The 19696-nt window shown below is 40.8% G+C and overlaps 1 protein-coding gene across 2 annotated transcripts in view; it reads left to right on the forward strand.

Annotated features, from left to right (window-relative positions):
• Nucleotides 1-387: 387 nt before the first annotated feature.
• The window catches only part of ralgps2 (Ral GEF with PH domain and SH3 binding motif 2), a 50884-nt gene continuing 31575 nt past the window's right edge, over nucleotides 388-19696 (forward strand). For both annotated transcript variants that reach the window (XM_040128178.1, XM_040128179.1), the window contains exons 1-7: nucleotides 388-511; nucleotides 855-962; nucleotides 1741-1791; nucleotides 10634-10717; nucleotides 14071-14160; nucleotides 14259-14351; nucleotides 15909-16035. In XM_040128178.1, the coding sequence (XP_039984112.1) occupies nucleotides 452-511; nucleotides 855-962; nucleotides 1741-1791; nucleotides 10634-10717; nucleotides 14071-14160; nucleotides 14259-14351; nucleotides 15909-16035 (613 nt within the window). In that variant the 5' untranslated portion in view covers nucleotides 388-451. The remainder of the gene's footprint in view (nucleotides 512-854; nucleotides 963-1740; nucleotides 1792-10633; nucleotides 10718-14070; nucleotides 14161-14258; nucleotides 14352-15908; nucleotides 16036-19696) is intronic.

Below are 19696 nucleotides of genomic sequence, written 5' to 3' on the forward strand. Positions count from 1 at the left end.
TAATGCTCAGCCTAAGCTCCTTCTGTCCTGTCCTCTCTTGTGCGTAGTAAATGACAGGCTGTGAAAGTGTGCGTCCATATGGCAATCTCAGGCCTGCTATGACGATGCTATACTCGGACAAACACCTTTACCACCATCTCAAGTTCAACCGTAACTAATTTTCTGAGGGTGAAATTAGCCTAGTAGTCAAGTCAGGAGCCTATGATGATACAGTGAACCTGGGAATACTTAAATGAACTTATTTCAACCAGTAGGTGGTGCTGCTGCTACAAGCTGAGTTGGAAGTCTAGTATGTATGCAGGTAATAATGGTCAATATGGTGCAAAATTTACCCACTGTCCATATTTTGTGTGTGTGTGTGTCTGTCTGTTTGTCTCCAGAGAGCCAGGCGGACTTTGCTGCAGCTGAGGATGATGAATGGTCTCCTGCGCTGAAGCTAGATGGTGTGGGAATGATGGACCTCCCAAATGGCCAATCAAGCATCACCACCAACGCTGCAACAGTCTCTGAGGTGAGGCCATGCCCACTCACTAGATGACTTCAAAAGTATTTTTGAAAAGTACTTCTCGTGCATTCTTCTAGCATCTTTTAACACAGAAAGCTTTAGCGTATGATTATTGGCTAAGTGTTTATCCTGACTGAAATATTAAGTCAACACATTTTTCAGGGATTCTTCGGCTCTGTTACGACACCACATTAGCTGTTTAACTCTTTCAGACCTTTCATACCTCACCTCTCCCCTCTATTATAACCTTGTTCTTTACAGCACAGCCATCATTCTTGTTTCTCTGACACCTTATCTCAAATGTTATCTTATAATGCAACTATGTGTTTGTGTGTATGTCCTCCTCCAGAGGAGCAGCAGCTCAGAATCTCTCAGTGATAAGGGTTCTTCAGAGCTGAAGAAGAGTTTTGATGCTGTTGTGTTCGATGTGCTGAAGGTCACTCCTGAAGAATATGCAGTAAGTGAAGTTTATGTTTGTTTTTTTTTTGGTAACGGATGTTTATCTCTGCTTATCTGGTTTGTTGAGTGTTTAAAAATGAAATGTTCAGTAAGCACAAATGTGATGTGCTGACTTGAGGTAGGAGGAGATGGGATGATAGAGGAGGAAATGGAGTCAGAGTTTGGATCAGTAATAATTGATAATGTTTGGCAGTGCCAAGCAGGCACTGATGGATTTCCACTGGCTGCCTCTGCACAAAGTTTCCATGGCAACTATGAACAAAGAGAAATCACATTGCTGGTGAATGAGGCTTACCTTGTTGTGAGGAATAATGTTGCTAAGGTTTTCCCATAACAAACCAAAAAAAAAAAAAAAAAAAATTCCTCTTCATGTCTGTAAACTGAATTTAATGCTTTGATGTTTATCTATTGTTCTACCATGTTCAACCACAAGAGGGCACTCTTTATCTTCTTTGTCTTATCTTCATGTCACATCTTCCCAGGTATATCAAGAAGGCTTTTAAAGGTGCTGTCGGTAAAAGACAGAGTCCTGGTAATAATGGGTTGTGCACTGTCACACCGTCTTGCTTGAGATGACACAGCCTCTCCAGCAAAAACAGCATTTTAATTGTTGAACTGTTATTTTATTGACCTTAGATTTGACAATTTACGATTTGTTCAATACAAAGTAAAGTAGGTCTTGAATAGCATTGTGAGAGTTGGGGAAATGCAAACTTTGTCATCGTGGCAAATAAATGGAAATTAGTCTAACACCTGTTGTGTTTCATCTCCTCCAGGGCCAGATCACTCTCATGGATGCTCCTGTGTTCAAAGCCATCCAGCCAGAGGTGAGCTGCTGTCAAATCTTTAGAGAGAAGAGAGCAGTTGACAGCTTTATTTGAATGTCATTTTTGATATCTAGTGTGAGAAATCAAGTGGGACTTTTGAGTTAGCTATTCCTTTCAAACACATTGGTTTTATTGTTTTTGGGTTGGATAGTGACATGTCAAAAATCAAACCCTCTCATCTCAAATTATGCAACAACAACTATTGATCAATAAGCAAAATAAATCAAAAGGATAATATATGTAATTTCATTAATGTATATTTAAGATTTTACTCTCTCCATCTGCGGTGTTTTTCTCTCTTTCGCTTTTCTCTTTTTTTTTCTCTCTATCTCAGCAGCAGCTGTGATCAGAGCTCCTACACGGAGCCACATATCACAGTTATACAGAAAAAGGGTATCTGTGCCTCCCCCGTCTTGCACACCTTGTCTGTAGCCTCAGTGAGAGCAAGTGCAATCTTGTGCTTTTACTCATTTGGATTGTCAGGCCCTTCCTTACAGCAGGCATGGATAACCTGTGTTTAAGGTTGGTCACTGTGGCCTTATAAAAGCATGACACGGACCACAGCCCAACATGGTGAGGTACAGTCTGACTGTACCAAACCATGTGCAACACTTGTCGATTCTCAGCTAACAACGCACACACTTCTCTGGCATGATATCATTCCAAGACCAACAGTTTCATAGTATAGCTTGACCTTTTTGAGTCATGTAAATTGTTTGTTGGGTCTGAGTAATGGGAAAAACTAAAGATTAAAGTCCCTAAGTAGCTGTCAGGGGTTTTCTTTGGAGTATTGCTTTTTCTTCACTAAGAGGGAAGTCACTGATGTCTCCTGGACTCAAGCCCAATCGTCTTAACTCCACCGGGCCAAGATGACACAGAGGCTACTTAAGTTTTTCATAAATTCAAACATGCTCCCATGTTCAGTCTGGTTTGACCGATTGACTGACTCAGTGGGATTTACAAGTCTAATGAAAATGTGTCCCTGTTTTTTCAGTCCGTTGTAGCAATTTGGAAAATAATGGGTCAGGATTAAGATTTAAGGTTCAGGTGTGTAGGGATGTGTTTTCACTTGTTGCAGAGTCCCATGTGGAGGAAGTAGAAGTGGGAATGAAGAATGATGCAGGGGAAAGTGAGCAAGTGGGGGCATTTGGAAAGGACTTTTGTGCTCACAGTGGCCTGATTAATGGGGAGGGCTGACAAGGAGATGAAGGCTGCAGTCTGGAGGGAGAGAAGGAGCAGAGTGTACAGTATGCAGCTGGGCCCAGCAGCATCCTGGCAGGGACAGTGCACTAGCATGGCTTTTCCTGCACTCACTTTTGTCTCACAACACTGGCCGGAAAAAAAAACAAACAACACTGCTATGACTGAACTGAACTCAATGAGAGTTTCCACTGCTGTCAGTCTTGTAGACACAGGATTGGAAAAGCAGGTGTGTGTGTGCGCTTGTGTGTGCGCGTGCGTCTGCTGTTTCACTGCTTTAACTGCCTGAATAGGAAAAATTAAATAACTTGTTAAAACCTTGAGTTGTGCAATAGTGTTTTTACTGCTATACAGCCCATTTTTACCTTTTTAAGCAACCATTAAATGCTGTGTTACACTGAAATCCGCACACATGGAAACTGAAGTAGGGCTTACTGATAAATGGGAATCAATTATTGACATAATTAGGGTTAGAAATAGAACAGAATGACAACAGTGACGAGTGTTCACAGCTTTTACTTAAGCTGTGATGGAGAGACGAATGCTTTTCAGAGAGAACAGAAAAAGTTGCGATTATTCCTTTTAATTATTCCTTTTAATTATGGTTAAAAAACATAGTGATATAGAGAAAATATTTTGTTGAGATGAGGAAGAGTGGAAAGAAGGCAAAGAGTGTGTTAGTTTCCATGACGTGATGTGTTGTAATTCTCATTTGTTAAAATAGTTGTGAGGGAGTTTACCTTCGATTGGATATGATATCTCCAGTAGAGTCTTTTGCATTACTTAACTGACATAACCAGATGTTCTTCAGGGGGTTTCAGCTTGACATATTTTGTCTTTTTGCATAATAACAAACAATAGGCGAATCAAATTTTCCGTCAAATTGATTCCAAGTCTCCCTGGTCTGTTGTTATACTGACTAAAATGTTTTTTCTGCACACTTACAGCATAGTTACTGCAGGTAAACTAAACTTGCCCTTTAGACTTATGACTACATAATGAAAATGTCAACCTCTGCATGACTTAAATGTTCTGCTCTAATGTTACTGTTGTTGCTGGTCTTCCAAGGCTTTGGCAATTTCCAAAATAACTGTTCTGACTACTTGAAATAGTTGAAATGACCATAAACTAGCTATGACTTGGCCAGTTGGTGTCTCTGTGTAAGGTTTTATTTTTCCTCTCTCCATAAAAACATCATAACTGTCTTAATATAATATGAATATGAGTGTGAACAAGTGCGTGTGTGAGAAAGAGACCACCATAGAAAGATACTGAGAGTCAAGACACTATTATGCATGCTTGTGTTTACAACATTTTACATGTGTATATGACACATAAACAGACATTCTGGCATGAGCTGGGAAAATTGCCCCTGACGAGATTTCAGTAGAACAGAGGATCTCATTTACTCAAGTTTTCCAAGGCTGACATGGAGCAGATGTATGGAGAGGTGCCTGAAAGATCCAGCCAAACCTTCTGGATAAGGAAGAAAAGATAAGATAAAGTCTGTCACAATAGCAATGAAAGATTACATGAGAACTGTGGATTGAGACACCAAAAGCAGTATGAGGAGATGGTGTTACATCTGGCCAAACCTTCTCGGCAGGGGGCATGGCTCAGAGCTGAATACTTGCCACTCTGACACAGCAGACTCCAGAGACAAATACAGAATCTACATATCTTCCTTTTTTTTTTAAAAAATGGTAAAATAATGTATAGTGCAGAGCAGACTGGGGGGGGGGGGCGGGCTGTAGCTAAATCTTTTTTGCTCATCTAAATTTACGACGCAGTGATTCCTAGTGCTTTTTAGCAGATACTGGCTCTGTTTATCAAGAGGGAACTGGATTGGATAGTTCACTATAGTTAGGATGATCAACTGACAAGAGAAATGTATAAAGTAAAATGATGTGTAAGTGAAAAAAGGCACGTGTAGAGGAATCGTGATGAAATAAAAGACGGAGGACATTTTTCTCCTTTCATCTCTTTTTCTTCCAGTCCCAGTAGGCCATTTCTAATTCCATAATCAGACATGCGGCTGATCGGCAGCTGGATGTTTATGAAATAGACGCTGAAAGGAAAAAAATGAATGATGTAAAGGGACTTGAAAGTGGAGAGGGTTGCATTTGTTTTTAACACATAGTCATGACAACAGTCAAGTAAGTAATTTAGTGGCTTTGGCTGACAAGGTTTGCTTCAGCTCTCAAGGACTAGCTGTTGGATTTGTTTTATGTACTGCTGAGAAGTATGTCAATTCCTCACATCTCCGAGAACCCAGAAATCCTCTGAACAGATTGAAAGTCTCATCTGAGTCATGGAGGAAATGGTGACTTGTAGTTGGAGGCAGGTAATGTTTCATATTTTCAGCCCCGTCTCGCCTGAAGGCTTAATGTCTTCCAGCATTGATTGTGAAATACAAAAATATTAACTCGGATATTGTGTTTTCTGTCATACAGTCACAGCTGTGACTGATATTGCATACAGCTCTCTGTAGGGACCATTGTTTTTCTGCTGTAGGGATTGGACAATAACTGCAACACAACAAAAACAGGAGGGAATCCCAACTACACTACAGCCTGTCAACATGATGGTCAGTACACATTAATCGTGGTGAAAGGTGGAAAAACTAATGTTTTCGCAGTGGAGACAGAAAAAACACAATGACAAGTTTTCCTTCGTCAAAGACGATTTGGTCCAGAGTTTGAGATTCAGATTCAAAAAAGGTGCCAATGGAATACTCTGAGAAGTAGTGAAAGATTGCATCAAAACAAATTGTTTAATACAGGGGCATCAAAAGGTTTGGACACTCCGGGTCAAAATTTCTGTTACTGTGAATATTTAAAGGGACAAAGTTAAAGATTAAACATTCTGTTCAACATTTTAAACATAATTAGTGTATTATTTTTTTGTTTTAAGTTTAGAGTGAAAAAAGGGAAAGGAGCACCATTCAAAAAGTTTGGGCACACCAAGAGATTTGAGCTCTCACATAAATTTTACCAAGGTCTCAGACCTGAATTAACTTGATGGGGCTATGGCTTGTTCTCAGTCATCGTGAGGAAAGTTAAAGTGATGCAAATTTCAAATCTTTGTAAATACTCTGAATCCTCAAACTGTGTTCCAACAATCAGCAGCCATTGGCTCTTCTAAGCAGCTGCCTAACACTCTGAAAATTTTAACAATTGATTCCCACAAAGCAGGAGAAGGCTCTAAGAAGATAGAAAAGTATTTTCAGGTAGCTGTTTCCTCGATTCGTAATGTAATTGAGAAATGGAAGACCATGAAAACTTTCTGAGAGAACTGGTTGTTGGAGTGTATGAAAGGCAAATCAAAACCCCTGTTTGACTGTAAAAGACCTTAGGAAGATTTAGCAGACTCTGGAGTGGTGGTGCAATGTGCTACTGTTCAGCGACACCTGCACAAATATGAACTTCATTGGAAGAGTCATCAGAAGAAAAAATTTCCTGCGTCCATCTCCACAAAATTCAGCGTCAGAAGTTTGCAAAAGAACATCTAAACAAGTCTGATGGATTTTGGAAACAAGTCCTGTGGACTGATGAAGTTAAAAAAGAATTCTCTGGCCACAGTTAGCGAAGGTATGTTTGGAAAAAGAAGGGTGTAGAATTTAATGAAAAGAACACCTCTCCAACTATTAAGCACAGGGTTGGATTGATCATGCTCTGGGCTTGAGTTGCAGCCAGTGGCGCAGGGAACATTTCACTGGTAGAGGGAAGAATTGATTCAGTTAAATACCAGTAAATTCTGGGAGCAAACATCACACTTAAAAAAAACAAAAAAAAACAAAACAAAAGCTGAAGATGAAAAGAAGATGACTTCTACAACAGGATAATGATCCTAAACATACCTCAAAATCTACAATGGACTACCTTATGAGGTGTAAGCAGAATGCCTTTTTTGTCATTTTGAAAATGTAAAAGATAGAAATAAAAAAAGTAATCTTACTTAAAATATTAAGGAAATGTGTCATTTTTAACTTTATGCCTTTTGGAAACCAGGTCACTGTATTTGCTTTTAAGCATATAACAATAATTACTATGATAATATCCTCTTAAGCAAATACACTATTAAATCTTCATATAGACACACTTAATCTGGTTTTACTAGCAATGACAGATGGCCTGTACTACCATAAGAATCACATAGAGTACATGTACTAAAAGAGCTCCTGGAAAAGTAATTATTTCCATGGTGTGCACTGCAAGGTAATGGAGGGGGCTGCTGGCTGCTTGTAGGTCTAAGCCAGGTCTGTAGTTAGAAATATCTGACTGAGACAACAATGCATTTTATGACCCCTCTTTTTTTTTTTTTTTTTTAATTTTTCCTTCCCTTTTCATGTCTTTTGTTTTCTGTTTCTCCTTGGTCTCTTTTTTCTGCTTTATCAGAACAGAAGAGAATAGGTACATTTGTAGACCAGCAGTGTAACTGGGCAGTCAGTTTAGGGTTCTTCTGTCTCACTACAAGCTGAAGGACAGCAACAGACAGAACTGTGGAGATTTCCCATCGCATTCTTTCCCGTCATCCTTAGCAAATCTATCTCCACAATCTCCTCTCTTCTTGCAGAAAACCTTTCTAAATTATCTTCATCTTCCTTCTTTTTCCATCCTGTTCCTCGTCTTTGTCAGTTCCTCCCGTTTTGGCCTGTGGCCTCTCTTTAATAGTCTCCCGGACCCCAAAACTTGAGGTTTTCCTTTACAGTGTACACAAAAACAGAGAGAATTGCTGTGGTATCTCACATGAGGTCATCACAATTTGTGACTTAGGTGCAGATGGTTTTCTTATTCAGTCTGTACCTCTGTTGATATAATGCTTCTTACAGTGTATTTGTAAAGCAATATTAAGTGTTTGGTTTATATGTCGTGTTGGCTAAGAATCTGATCTCTGTTGATATCTTTGAATGGATCCATTAGAAGACCCTTTTACCCCATCAGTTATTATTTGTTGACAATTGCAACTTGTAACCAAAGGCGATGTCCGTTTTCCTTGACAACCCTCATGTTAACCATACATTCCCGACAGTGTAGATACAGCCAGCCTCTAGCAGTCCCATGGGACTGTGCTTTAATGAAAAAGAGCTGCGCAGCCAAACCAGCATGCGGAAATGACAGGCTGTTGGTGGTTTGGCAGAGCAGGCCATCTCTTTTTTTTTTAACTGCGCTCTTTTACTGCAGCATTTAAAACCCTCTCCTTACCAGAGTTGCCTCATCAAAGCCTGGCTCCAACGACTCAACTGTTTTTATAAACAGCTTTTTGAAAACTGTTTCCTGCTGTTTTTAATGCCTGAATGTGAAATTAAAATATAAAGGCACAAGAAAAATAAAGGAAATCAAATTCCTATATTTTCTGGAGAGACCGTGGATCAATTCCCTGCTGCCTAAATACACATGAGGCAACTTGTCATTACCCAAAAACTTCAGAAGAATTAAATGACTTCAACTTAAGCCTAAGCTAGAGGGACAGAGGGATGAATGATTAGATCAGAAGACAGGCCTAGGTGGTCCACTTTGGAGGGTCAGTGACAGTTGTTGAAATGTTGTGGTCTTGTTCAGCAAGGGGGGGGCAGGAGCATCTGTGTGTCTCCTCTTGGGTGTACCGCCCAGCTGGGTGGTCAGGTGGTGACACAAAAACACACCCACCTCCAAGTAACTGTGGAACGTCTGTGTTTAAGAATCATCACCAAAGTTGTGTGGAAGTTGGAAAAAAGTATGATTGATACTATGGCAGGAAGGAGGCAAACGCTTATTTAAAAAGGACAGATTTTAAATAAACGATGAGTTCTCCTTGGTGAGACAGGCCCGAGGTCTCCTAAACACTGGTTTCGCTACATCCTGAGACAAGGCCAACACACTCAAACTCTGGGGAGTCTTCACACAGGCTTGTAAACCCTGTAGGAAGATGCTGTTGGGTCTTCTACAGTTTTTTCTTTTATGGTCTTAACACTATCCCATCATTTTCCCTCCACAACCCGCTTTTTTTCGCTTCTCGTATCCTCATCCTGATTCAGGCAATATAGGCCCCAAGGCATTGCCTCGCCCACGCAGGAACGTCTGCTTTTAACATCTGTATTTGATATGTTGCCTCTACCCTGCCTGCTGTCTCTAATGACTCCGAGACTCACCCTTGAATGAGCATGACTTCTCTTTGCAAGTAGATGTCCTCATGCGGTTCAGAGTTGTGAGCAGTTAGGTGGAGGTTGTTGCTTCCAGACTGTCTCACAGGGGATATTGCGTGGGGGAGCCTGATTCAGCTATTCATACTATAGCCCAAGTCGGCCAGGCTGGCAGGGATTAGAAGGAGATCTTGCACAGCATTTTTCCCTCTCTTACGTCAGTGACCCTGGCCTTTGGACAGCCTGCGGGGGTCAAAGGAGGGTCTGGGTTCCCCTTGCAGTGTCTGTGTGGTCTCCTGTCTTTACCACATCACTGAGGACAGTGAGGCTAAGCTGAGTCCAGCCTGGTACTGACTGACTATATGTGTGTTGTTGGAATATTCTGTGTTTAAGTTCCAAAATCACCACCCTTCTTTTAATAAAGTGCACTGAAATTACTTTGAGTGTTGCTGCTTCCAAAGATGCTGCTACTTTGAAGACTAGCATAAGGAGAAGTAAAGATATTAAATATTTATTAGCGTATTAACAAAAAAATAAAAAAATTACAATTTCAGTAAATCGAACATTCACTAATTACAACTTGCCAAATATGAAGAGTTGCTGCTTTACTCCACTTTATGTCATTGTAAATTGAATAGCTTCAGCTTTTTGCGGTTCAGCCTTAATTCTACATGAATTTTACATGAATGCATCTTAAATCATAAAGCATTTGCAAAGCCTGTTTTAAAATGTTTTTATATCATCATTGTTTAAATGTATTTGCGGTTTGTGTCTCCTTCTCTTTTAACGGGGCATGGCTACGTTTTATATTGTATTATCGCCTGAAATGTGTATCATATCATGCCTGTGCTCATGGGATGCATACTTGTCTTCGTACACAGTAAGGCTTTCTCATGGTGGAGAGTTTGACTTTTCTACATTACATGTAGGTGTGGGTGTTTCAGAGCCTGGCAATGTCCATGCTTGCTCACTTACATGACTTACTGTTAGGATAAATTGGAATTTAGCTATCCTTTTATGTAACTGGTTTCACCGGTGCTTTTCCTGCTATGACCACTGAATATCCATGGCGATCAAGTGATACAGACCACAGCAGGAAGTGCTTCAACGAGTACCGTTAAAACGATCAGTTCCTCAATAAATAAATGAATCAATCAATCAGTACTGTAACTTTGTTATAAAGACAAATTTTCAGATTTTTGCTGCAGGAATCAGTCTAGTGGTTTCATATGAGGCAGAACATGTTCCTGTATTCTGTATTGCTTTACCTGTTTGTTTTTTTTTGGCTTTTTTTGCAGTCATTCATTAATCTAAGCCTTTGACTGGATCCTGTCCTCAGCCTCTCTCTCCCCCACTCTCTCTTATCTTCTCTATGCTCTCTTTTTTTTTCTCATATCATATCCAGCTCTCTGACTCCTCTCCTCTGACGAGACTGTTTAGTGCATTCAGTAAAAAGCCAATGTATACAAAAGGTTTCTGTGGATCTGTGCATAATTTCCCTGACTGTTTGTATGTTTTCAGGAGCTGTCAAGCTGTGGCTGGAACAAGAAGGAGAAACACAGCTCTGCTCCAAATGTCGTGGCCTTCACTCGCAGGTTCAACCAGGTGAGACACATACACAGTTTGCACTTCAGTACTACCTCATGTCTCACCTAAAAGGAGAGTAGGGAGAGAGAAAACAGTTCCTCTTGCAGTGTTAAAGATATATGAACCTTGGCCATCAAAGAATAGAGAGATTACAACTCCTCTTTCCATCATGTCCTCTTCTTTTATCTTCCAAGTAACAAATCATCACCCAAACTTTCCCAGAGATGGTTCTTTTTAAATCCCTGCTTGTCATGGCAACGACTAATAACATCCACATCTCCTCCCTACTAGTCATATACATCACAGGTAGTCCCGAAGTGAAACAGGTCTGAAGAAAAGCAGGTAATTTTTTCCTTAGCTGGTATTTGGTTCTGGCCTTCATGAAGTTATTAATGTGCTTTTATATGTTGGTGTAGGATCTGTAGGATGATCTCCAAATGTATGCAGGAGAGTGTATGGCATGCTCCCTCAGTGTCCTGTGAAGTCATCAACAGGAAGTTGTGGGTAATGATGTAAGGGGTTGCCCTGACCTTTAATCCCCTTCCAGTGTTTTTGACTGGCTCCTCTAAGAACCACTTTACTGCCCTCCAGTATAAATATGAGATGATCTAACAAAAATGTGTTGCTGTGGAAACTTATTCATGTATAGCAGATCCCAAACGGTGATTCAAGATGTTAGCTGCACACATTTCAGCTGCTGGGAGCCAAGGAAAATTAGCTTTTTGGATAATAGGACTTGGACTGGGAGAGCTGAGAGTCCCAGAAAGCTCCTTAGCATGAGCTGAAGCCATATTCCCCTTCCTTCAGTGGCTGTTTTGCTGGCACCACGCTAAGGGATCGAGTGTAGCAGAACAAAACTGGCCAGTGTGTTCAGCAGGCCGAGAGAATAATTCAGAATAATAATGTGCATTGATCATATATTGTATATGATCAATGCCCACTAATCTGTCTTACTGGGTTCTATGCAGAAACAAATCAGCAAGTTGCTTAGTATTAAAGAAGCAAATGTTTTTAGGCAGAAATCATAAGAGGAATAATAAAACGTTTTTGGCATGATAACCAAATGAGAAAAAAAATATATTTTCACCGGAAGCAACAAACTAAAAAAGAAATCAACAGAAAAATGCATGATGCTGTCAAACCTTCGACCTTCGAAAAAAATCATGCCACTATATTTTGCCTATATATAGAAGCATGTGCAAGGAATAGTTCTACACAACATATTACAAACAAATGATAAACATATGGCTACTCTGTAAGTTATGCAACAGTAAAGGACTGATATATCTAATTCTCAAATGAGCATCAGTTTAAAATCTACAGTGCAATTGCAAATGCAAGGAAAAGCCGCATCATCAAATTATTCCAGCTCATTGACCATTGACGGTACAAGGGTAATTCTAAACATGTCTGCTAGGTATATAAATTCACTTTCTACCACTGAACAGCTGTTGGCCAATCGGGAATCAAACCCATCATCACCTCAAGTCTGTCATCCATTTGTTATCCCCATCTTTGGCCAGATCCTCAGCTCCATCCCATCCCTTCTTCCCCTCAGGCCATTAAATGGCTATCCGCAGCTATCAGCTTGTGGCTGGATCCGTCTGCTTCCGCTTATTTCTGATTATTGGAGCGCTGAGGACTCAAAGCTCCATTCTGGAGGCCTTTATATGCTTATAAACACAGCCCCAAAGACAGGATCTTTGCTTCAGGACATAATATAACATCAATAAAGACAGGACTCTGTCTGTACACCACCTATATCCCCACACCCTCACTCAGTCACACATACACATTTGTGAATGCACCTATGTGGAGCACTGCCGCCATGAGTGATCTCATTGTTGTGCAGTTTTAGAGGCCAGGGCAAACAAGGACACATGCTCTTCGATGAATCCCCACAGTATAGTGAATTTCCGACACATGCTTTGTCCACACTGACCTAAGATATGAAGTTAAAACAAAGAGGAAACTTAAATGTTAAGCTGCAGCATGTTTTTGCTCCCAGATTGGAAATTTACAGTCAATGGAAAATCCAGTCTACTGTACACTGGAGGTGGAAGGTAGATTCAAATGTTTTTTTTTTATCTTCAGGTCGCTGTCTAGAAGAAATAGATGCAAATTAACCATTTATGTATCTTCTGTCTGTTTTCATCACTCCCTCTTCTTCACTACAGACCCCTCCAAGTGAAAAAGTGAAAATTAAACACATGTGGCGCTGTTTCATGGAGATACACTACCTGAATAGATTGAACTTGGTTTGACGTGTGTATCACGTGGTTATAAGAGAAGAGAGAGACAGAGAGGCTGGATGAATTGATCTCTTCACTCCTCAGTGCCTCACCTTTTCTCTGAAACAAAAAGAAGTTTTGGGGCTGTTTCCAGGAAAAAGTAGGAAAACCCCGCAGTAGGTTAGAATTTGTGCACATCGAGAATGTAGATGGAGAAGCACACTCACCTAATTTATAGACCCACGTGAGGCACACCTACTGGTCTGTGGCTTTAATGGAGGAATGTTGACCACATAGACAAAGTCAATTAATCAAGCATATATTAAAAGTCTAACAGCAGAGAAGAATTCAGAAGCTGAATGAGGTATAAGTATGTCTGTGTTAGAAGAAAAAGTGGAGATGGTCAGTCTGCCTGTCTTATCAGAACACAATGTGCAGACAGCTGTGGGCTTTGAAAGCCCCCGGAGGCCAGTGGTGTTGATGCACCCCTTCCCCTCCCATTACCTCCTCTCTTCCCTCACTCTTGTCCCTCCCTATTCCTCTTTCCATTCCCTTTCTCCCCTGAGCTTAAACATTGATTGATTCACTGATTTGTTCGTGTGTGTACGTGTAACCAGAATTCTGGCTTAGCAGCATTCTCCCTAGAAAGACAGATTTCCGACATCACTCTCAGTCTGACCAAGTAGTCTGAACACACATGTATATGCACCACACGGTCCTCTTCCTTTCTCGGTTGACATATGAGGAGTTATGGTGTGTACCTGTTGTGTAATCACTTAGAATCAGTTGGACTTTCCTGTAAAGGTCTTGGTTTTTCTCAGTTGCTAATTTGTAATTGATTCTAATGAAGCGTTCTCGTTAGCAGTCTTTCCGGTGCTCTCCTGCTCTGCCTTATACTGGTTTCAGCCTAGAGTTGTCATGTCTGTCTGCAGGCCTTGGCTCTTGTCTCAAAGTCGGGAGATTTAACAAGGCAGAACTCCCTGTCTTTCTTTATACATACCTGAAATCCTCATTGTGCTTTGAAGAATGTAACAGATGAAAGATAGGGGTTTTCTGTCATCAGTTCTGCCGTATCCTGGGTCTGCTTTTGGCAGTGTGTCACTTGGTGCCGTAATCTCTTTGTGTGTTTGTTTAATCTAGACGAGTTTTTGGGTGGTAAGAGAGATCCTTCATGCACAGACGTTGAAGATCAGAGCGGAGGTGCTGAGTCTTTACATTCGAACTGCCAAGGTACACACGCACAACATGACATTGTTGTTCTATCTTTATGAATGTCTGCAGTGTAAACTCAACTTAACGTATGCTCTATTTACTTTAACTTTACATAGAAACTGTGTGACATGAACAACCTCCATGCAGTCATGGCTGTGGTGTCAGGATTACAAAGTGCTCCCATCTTCAGGCTTACCAAAACATGGGCGGTGAGTATATTTACCCTACTTTGAAAGCAAGTCTGGCTTATTAGTAGAGTGCTGTCAGTAAATGGGGACGTCATACAGATCTGTACCAAAATCCTGGACACATGAACAGGCTAATAAAAACTAGCACATAAATGACATGACAAGATGAATGGCAGGAAAAATAAAGAAGAAGGACTAAGACATTCAGAAAACCTTAAATTCACCCCATTTCATGAGATAAATTGAGTATTTAATAAACAGATTCCATCACTGGACCATATTCTCCTTGAGATTTTAAAGAGATGGCAGTGTCTTTAGTGCTGCACATCTGTCTCCTCTTGCAGATTTTAGGAGATCTTGGCACAGCGGGGACATTTTGAACACATAATTCAATCATGGACAATTTTTATAAAGGAAATTTTGTATCCATTTTATGAATTTGTGAGGGAAAACCAGTCTGTGTCAGTGTTCTCGCTGAAGATGTCGATCTTACATAATGACATAATGATGCTCTGATGTAATGATGGAAGTTTCTTCTACTCGGGTCCACAAAACCACAGGAGATTCTTTTGGCCGGTCAGTGAATGCTGTTGCTGGCCAGGAAAAAGCACACCTGCCTCTGAGAAAAGACACACACTTGATCTCTGCAGCTATCATTAGTACTTTCTCATTGTCACAAGCCTGTAAATTGTTAGGACAGCAGATCAGCTTGACTGTGGGCTGATACTTCACTACCGCTGCCATGGTCCATAAGTTAACAACTCTGAAGTTTAGCATCTGTAGCTGTCACAAATGGACAAGCAGACACACACAAGCATGCAAACAAAAGTCTGTCTTTACCCGGAAAGCAGCATATGTCTTTGTTCTGACACTGGCCTGGTGTCCTGTTTAAGTGTAAGTTTTAGAGTAGCCACTCCATTAAGACAAATACCCTGATAGGGGAGTTTCAGAAGCTTGCTTTGTTTTGGCACAGATGTCCAATTTATGCTTTCTTACAGACCTGTAATTGTTTTATTCTGTGCAACATAACTGCATTTTATTCTGACACAGACAACTCCAAATGACTGCAGAATATTAGCAAGTATTTGACTTATTTTCCAAACAAACAACAAATAAAAAACAGTTAACGGCTAAGGATTAACTATTGCCACTTGCCATTTTGAAATTGGTGTTTTTTTCCTTTATATTTTTCGAAGAGTGAGTAAAGATTCAGAACACTGAAGAGAAGGAGCAAATTTATAGCCGGCTCATAGTTTGGCACCACACATCAAATTACTTGCAGCCAGTGCTTACTGTGTTAGCTACTTCTGTCTTTCCTCTGTCTTCTCTCCTCCATTTCTGATTCTCAGACTTTTTTTCTGTTTATACTGATACTTCTGCTATTGCACGTTGGTGTATGTTGGATTTCACTCCTCACTCTGAATAAAAGCGACTTAAATGAAGTCATTTTATTAGAAAACCTCTTTTCCATTGTATTTCTCTTTGCTCCTCCTGTTGCTAATATTTCATAGCTGTATATTTATGTTTAATGGTCTCTTTGTCTTTGCTCCCACTATTCTGTCCTTCTTTACCTCACAGTTACTTAGTCGGAAGGACAAGGCAACGTTTGATCGACTCGACTTCCTGATGTCCAAAGAAGACAACTATAAACGTCTGAGAGACTACATTAGCAGCCAGAGCATGGTGTCTTGTATACCATACCTAGGTAACAGACACAAACAGACACGCACACGCACACATGTGAACTCACAGACCACTGCAAGGTTGGAACTTTGATGGATGCACTGATGTTCTTTACGGTCAGCTTCTTATCTTTATGGGCTGTTTACTGGCTAAAAGTTAATATAAGGACAAGTGTCTGGGTTTAAGAAACAGCTGCCTCCGCGCATGTGTCTGGTATAAAACAGGAAATGAGATGTGTTTTTTTTTTTTTTGTTTTTTTTTTTTTCTCATCATTATCTCATGTATTATTCACTGCCAGAGTAATCAGTCAGTAACGTTTATCTTCTGCTGTGCCTCTGCTCTTTTCATTCTGCTTTGTTTCTCTGAATAAAGGAGAACATTGAACATATTTTTGCTGCTCTGTTGTGAAACATCCCAAAGTTCCTTTAGGCTGGAACAAACACATGAATCAGTGAGGAGAGCTAAAAAATAATAATAAATGTCTTTTTCCTTTCCTTAAATATTTATATCCCCTCTTTCTTTGGCTCCACAGTATGACATCATACAGGAATCCCTTACGAGTTGTCATGGAAAACGCTCATGCCCATGTGTGCGGTTTTATTGCTGTACTGTTTGTTCTTGTTTTGACTTGAGGGTGACTGGATGACTTTGATGTTCTTTACTGCCACAATTTTTTTCTATTACCATTAGGCTTGTATCATAGCTGCTGCTGTGCGATCCAAACTTAGACACTCAAGTATATACAAACAAACACAAGCACAAACACAGAGAACTCGAGTCTGTTTGTCGTTAACAAAACTTTTAACCACCCATTTTCTCACCGTACTTCATCATGGAAGCCTGGAAGTAATAACAGACCACGAGACGAATGCAAACCTAATGCTGTGAGACGGCTCGCATTCGCCAGCTTAACTGTATGTCCTCATTGTGTGGGTATGTGAATAAGAAGGAATGACTTTCCGTTTGGTAAGTGTTTCAGTGATGTGTGAGTAGTTGGTTGTTCTTAGGTTTGAGTCTTTGTATTCTAAGTCTTTGCATGAGTATGTGTGAGTGGGATGGTGTTTCCTTATAGTCTGAGCTTGTCAGTGATGAGTTTCGATTTGTGATGTGTGACCAGCTGGCTTTGCTCACAGCTGGGCTGAGCCAAGTTGGCACATAGCATGGAAATCACCACTCTCTTGTTCTTGGACATTCCCCTCAAAATCCACCAGATCCCTCTGAGAGAAAATGGGAATGAATGAGCGGGAGTCTGAATGCCACAGTGCTGGTTCCAAAGCATCAATCCCAACATTAGTGTTGGGTGTGTGTGTGTGTGTGTTTGTGTAATGGGTAAACTTGAGTTGGGGTTTTTCCTGCTATGTTTGAGCATGTATTTACCTCTCTGGTCACTAAAGAGGGTACCTGTTGAATCTTAAAGTCCCAACCCACAGCAGAGGGCTAAAATCACAGTATGTCTTTCTATGTGCTAAATACGCCATGGGCGGGTTAACTTCTACAATGTGTGTTCGTGTGTATGTGCCACTTTTGTGACTTCCACATACATTTCTATCTTTGCTCCGTTTGCATCTATGTAGGTGTGATGCTTATCTCTGGTGATAACAAGGCTAAAGAAAGAACCCTGTGTCTACTATAAAGTCACTGAGCCTTGGTTTTTGCACAGTGATACATTTGTGCCAAACTCTGTGTGTGTGCGTGCGTGTGCTAGGGCATGTGTGTGAACTCTGACCTGCTATTTGGCTCGGCAGACACAGTTCCCTCCTGTCTGTGCTCACCACAGGGCCAGCCTGTTAAATGCTCAGATGAACTCGTTCCTGTTCTCTAGCCAATCATGCAAGGACAAAGAGCCCACAGAACTGTATGGCTCCACTGTGACAAAACACACACACTTTAAAACATTTCCCCAACTCGTTATCCTTTCACCTTGTCTACGCCGGCCATGTAGCACAAGCAGTAGCTCAAGTCCTACTTCTGTGTGTATACTGAGTTGGCTCCGCCCTGCACCACTGTGTACTCAAGTGTTGTGTCGCAGACAAGTATAAGTGGAGAAACGTTTTTATTTGAATCCCAATAGGGGATTTAGGTCAAAATTGTACAAGCTGTTACATAGCCGTTCTAGGCAGTTGCGGGGGGGGTATTGGGATAGGGAAAATGGTAATGTTGGCACACATTCTCTGACAGTTTCTGCTGGAAGATTTTAATCGTGTTGCACTCAATTGTACACATGAGAAGTGCAACAAATGGTTGTGTAACAACTTAAAATGGAGAGCTAGAGAGAGAAGTTTAAATCCAATGTACTTTCTTGCCTCCACGTAGCTGGCCAATCAGTGTGAAGTGGGTGTGACTGCTGGATGACTGGAAGGTTACAAGAACGGTTGGACACAGTCTTCCAATCTGATGCTTAAAAGGTGTGGGAGAGGGGCTTTCCTAAACTATCTGACCATCTGACAAGCCATTTAGAGTACAGTATACTGGCCCTTTTAAAGGTTAGCTTAATTGCCTCCATGAGCCGTGTGTCACAGCAAGCCAAACCCCAATAACTAACCTCCTGTTGATTTCTAGAACACTAACATCCACCTGTCCCTCTCACCTAATGCAGTATTTTTTCCTCTCTCCCTCTACACCCCCTTCTACCCATAGTTTAAAAACCCTTGTGTTAGACAGATGAGAGAAAACACAACTAAAACATTTCCTGTGTAGACGGGGGGTTTACCATTACGCTTCTCTGAATAGTGTGTTATTGAGGTAGGACTTGTTAATGTTAATGACAATAACAGCTTAATTATGTTATAATTATTAACAGGATCATGTAGTAGCCATTTGCTATGTGGTCTCTGTCAGTGGAGAAAGAGTCTACAGAGGGCCAGAAAAAGGAACAAGGGTGCTTGACTTTCTTTTCCTCCAGCATACTCGTGCTGTAGTTGTTGGGGTAGCTATGGGCCACAAGCAAAACATTGTTGACTAACCCGAGGGAAAGCACAGTAAGAAGTCATACCAGAAAAGCCTGCCAACTGACTGAGTTTATTTGACATTTATATCTCTGCTGGTTCCTATGATAGTATATACAGTCCTATGTGTCAGGAGCTTGTACAGCCAGGCAAGGCCTGGTCTGCCCTGGACTCTTGGGCTGCATGGATATACAGTATTTTAGATCTCTGACAGCAAACCTACCTGCTGGTTTTGAGAGCTAAGATGCATTGACTTTATGCATACATTAGCCTCTCCTCTCTGCATGTGTTTGCGTCAGACACCTCCTATCCAGTCTGACTTACAGCTCCTCAGAGGGAAAGATCGGGAGGGGAGCCATAATTGCATGATATACATTTGTATTTAAGGCAAAGGAAAGCTCAACAGTTTAATATGGAAGGAATGTTCCTCCTTCTCTTCCCCAGCTATCTGCCTCTTGCCGTTTATCACTCTTACTGTCTCTCTGGTTCTTTCATTTTAGTCTAAATTCTTTTATATCAGCATCATTCAATATCCTTCCTGTTATTTATTATGTTCTTACCTTGATATAGTCCAATCTGCCTCTGCGAAGCTGTCTTTTCCCCTCACATATTTCTTTCCTTTGCTTTCACCTTCTTCCTTTCAGAACAAGAATAACGTGATTTTCAATGCAGTCTGTCACTAAGGTCACTGTTCATTTTTTATCTTCCCATATTCTTAAATTATTAAATCCCCCTGAC

The sequence above is a fragment of the Xiphias gladius genome, chromosome 6 (assembly GCF_016859285.1).
Source record: "Xiphias gladius isolate SHS-SW01 ecotype Sanya breed wild chromosome 6, ASM1685928v1, whole genome shotgun sequence".
Classification (NCBI taxonomy): domain Eukaryota; kingdom Metazoa; phylum Chordata; class Actinopteri; order Istiophoriformes; family Xiphiidae; genus Xiphias; species Xiphias gladius.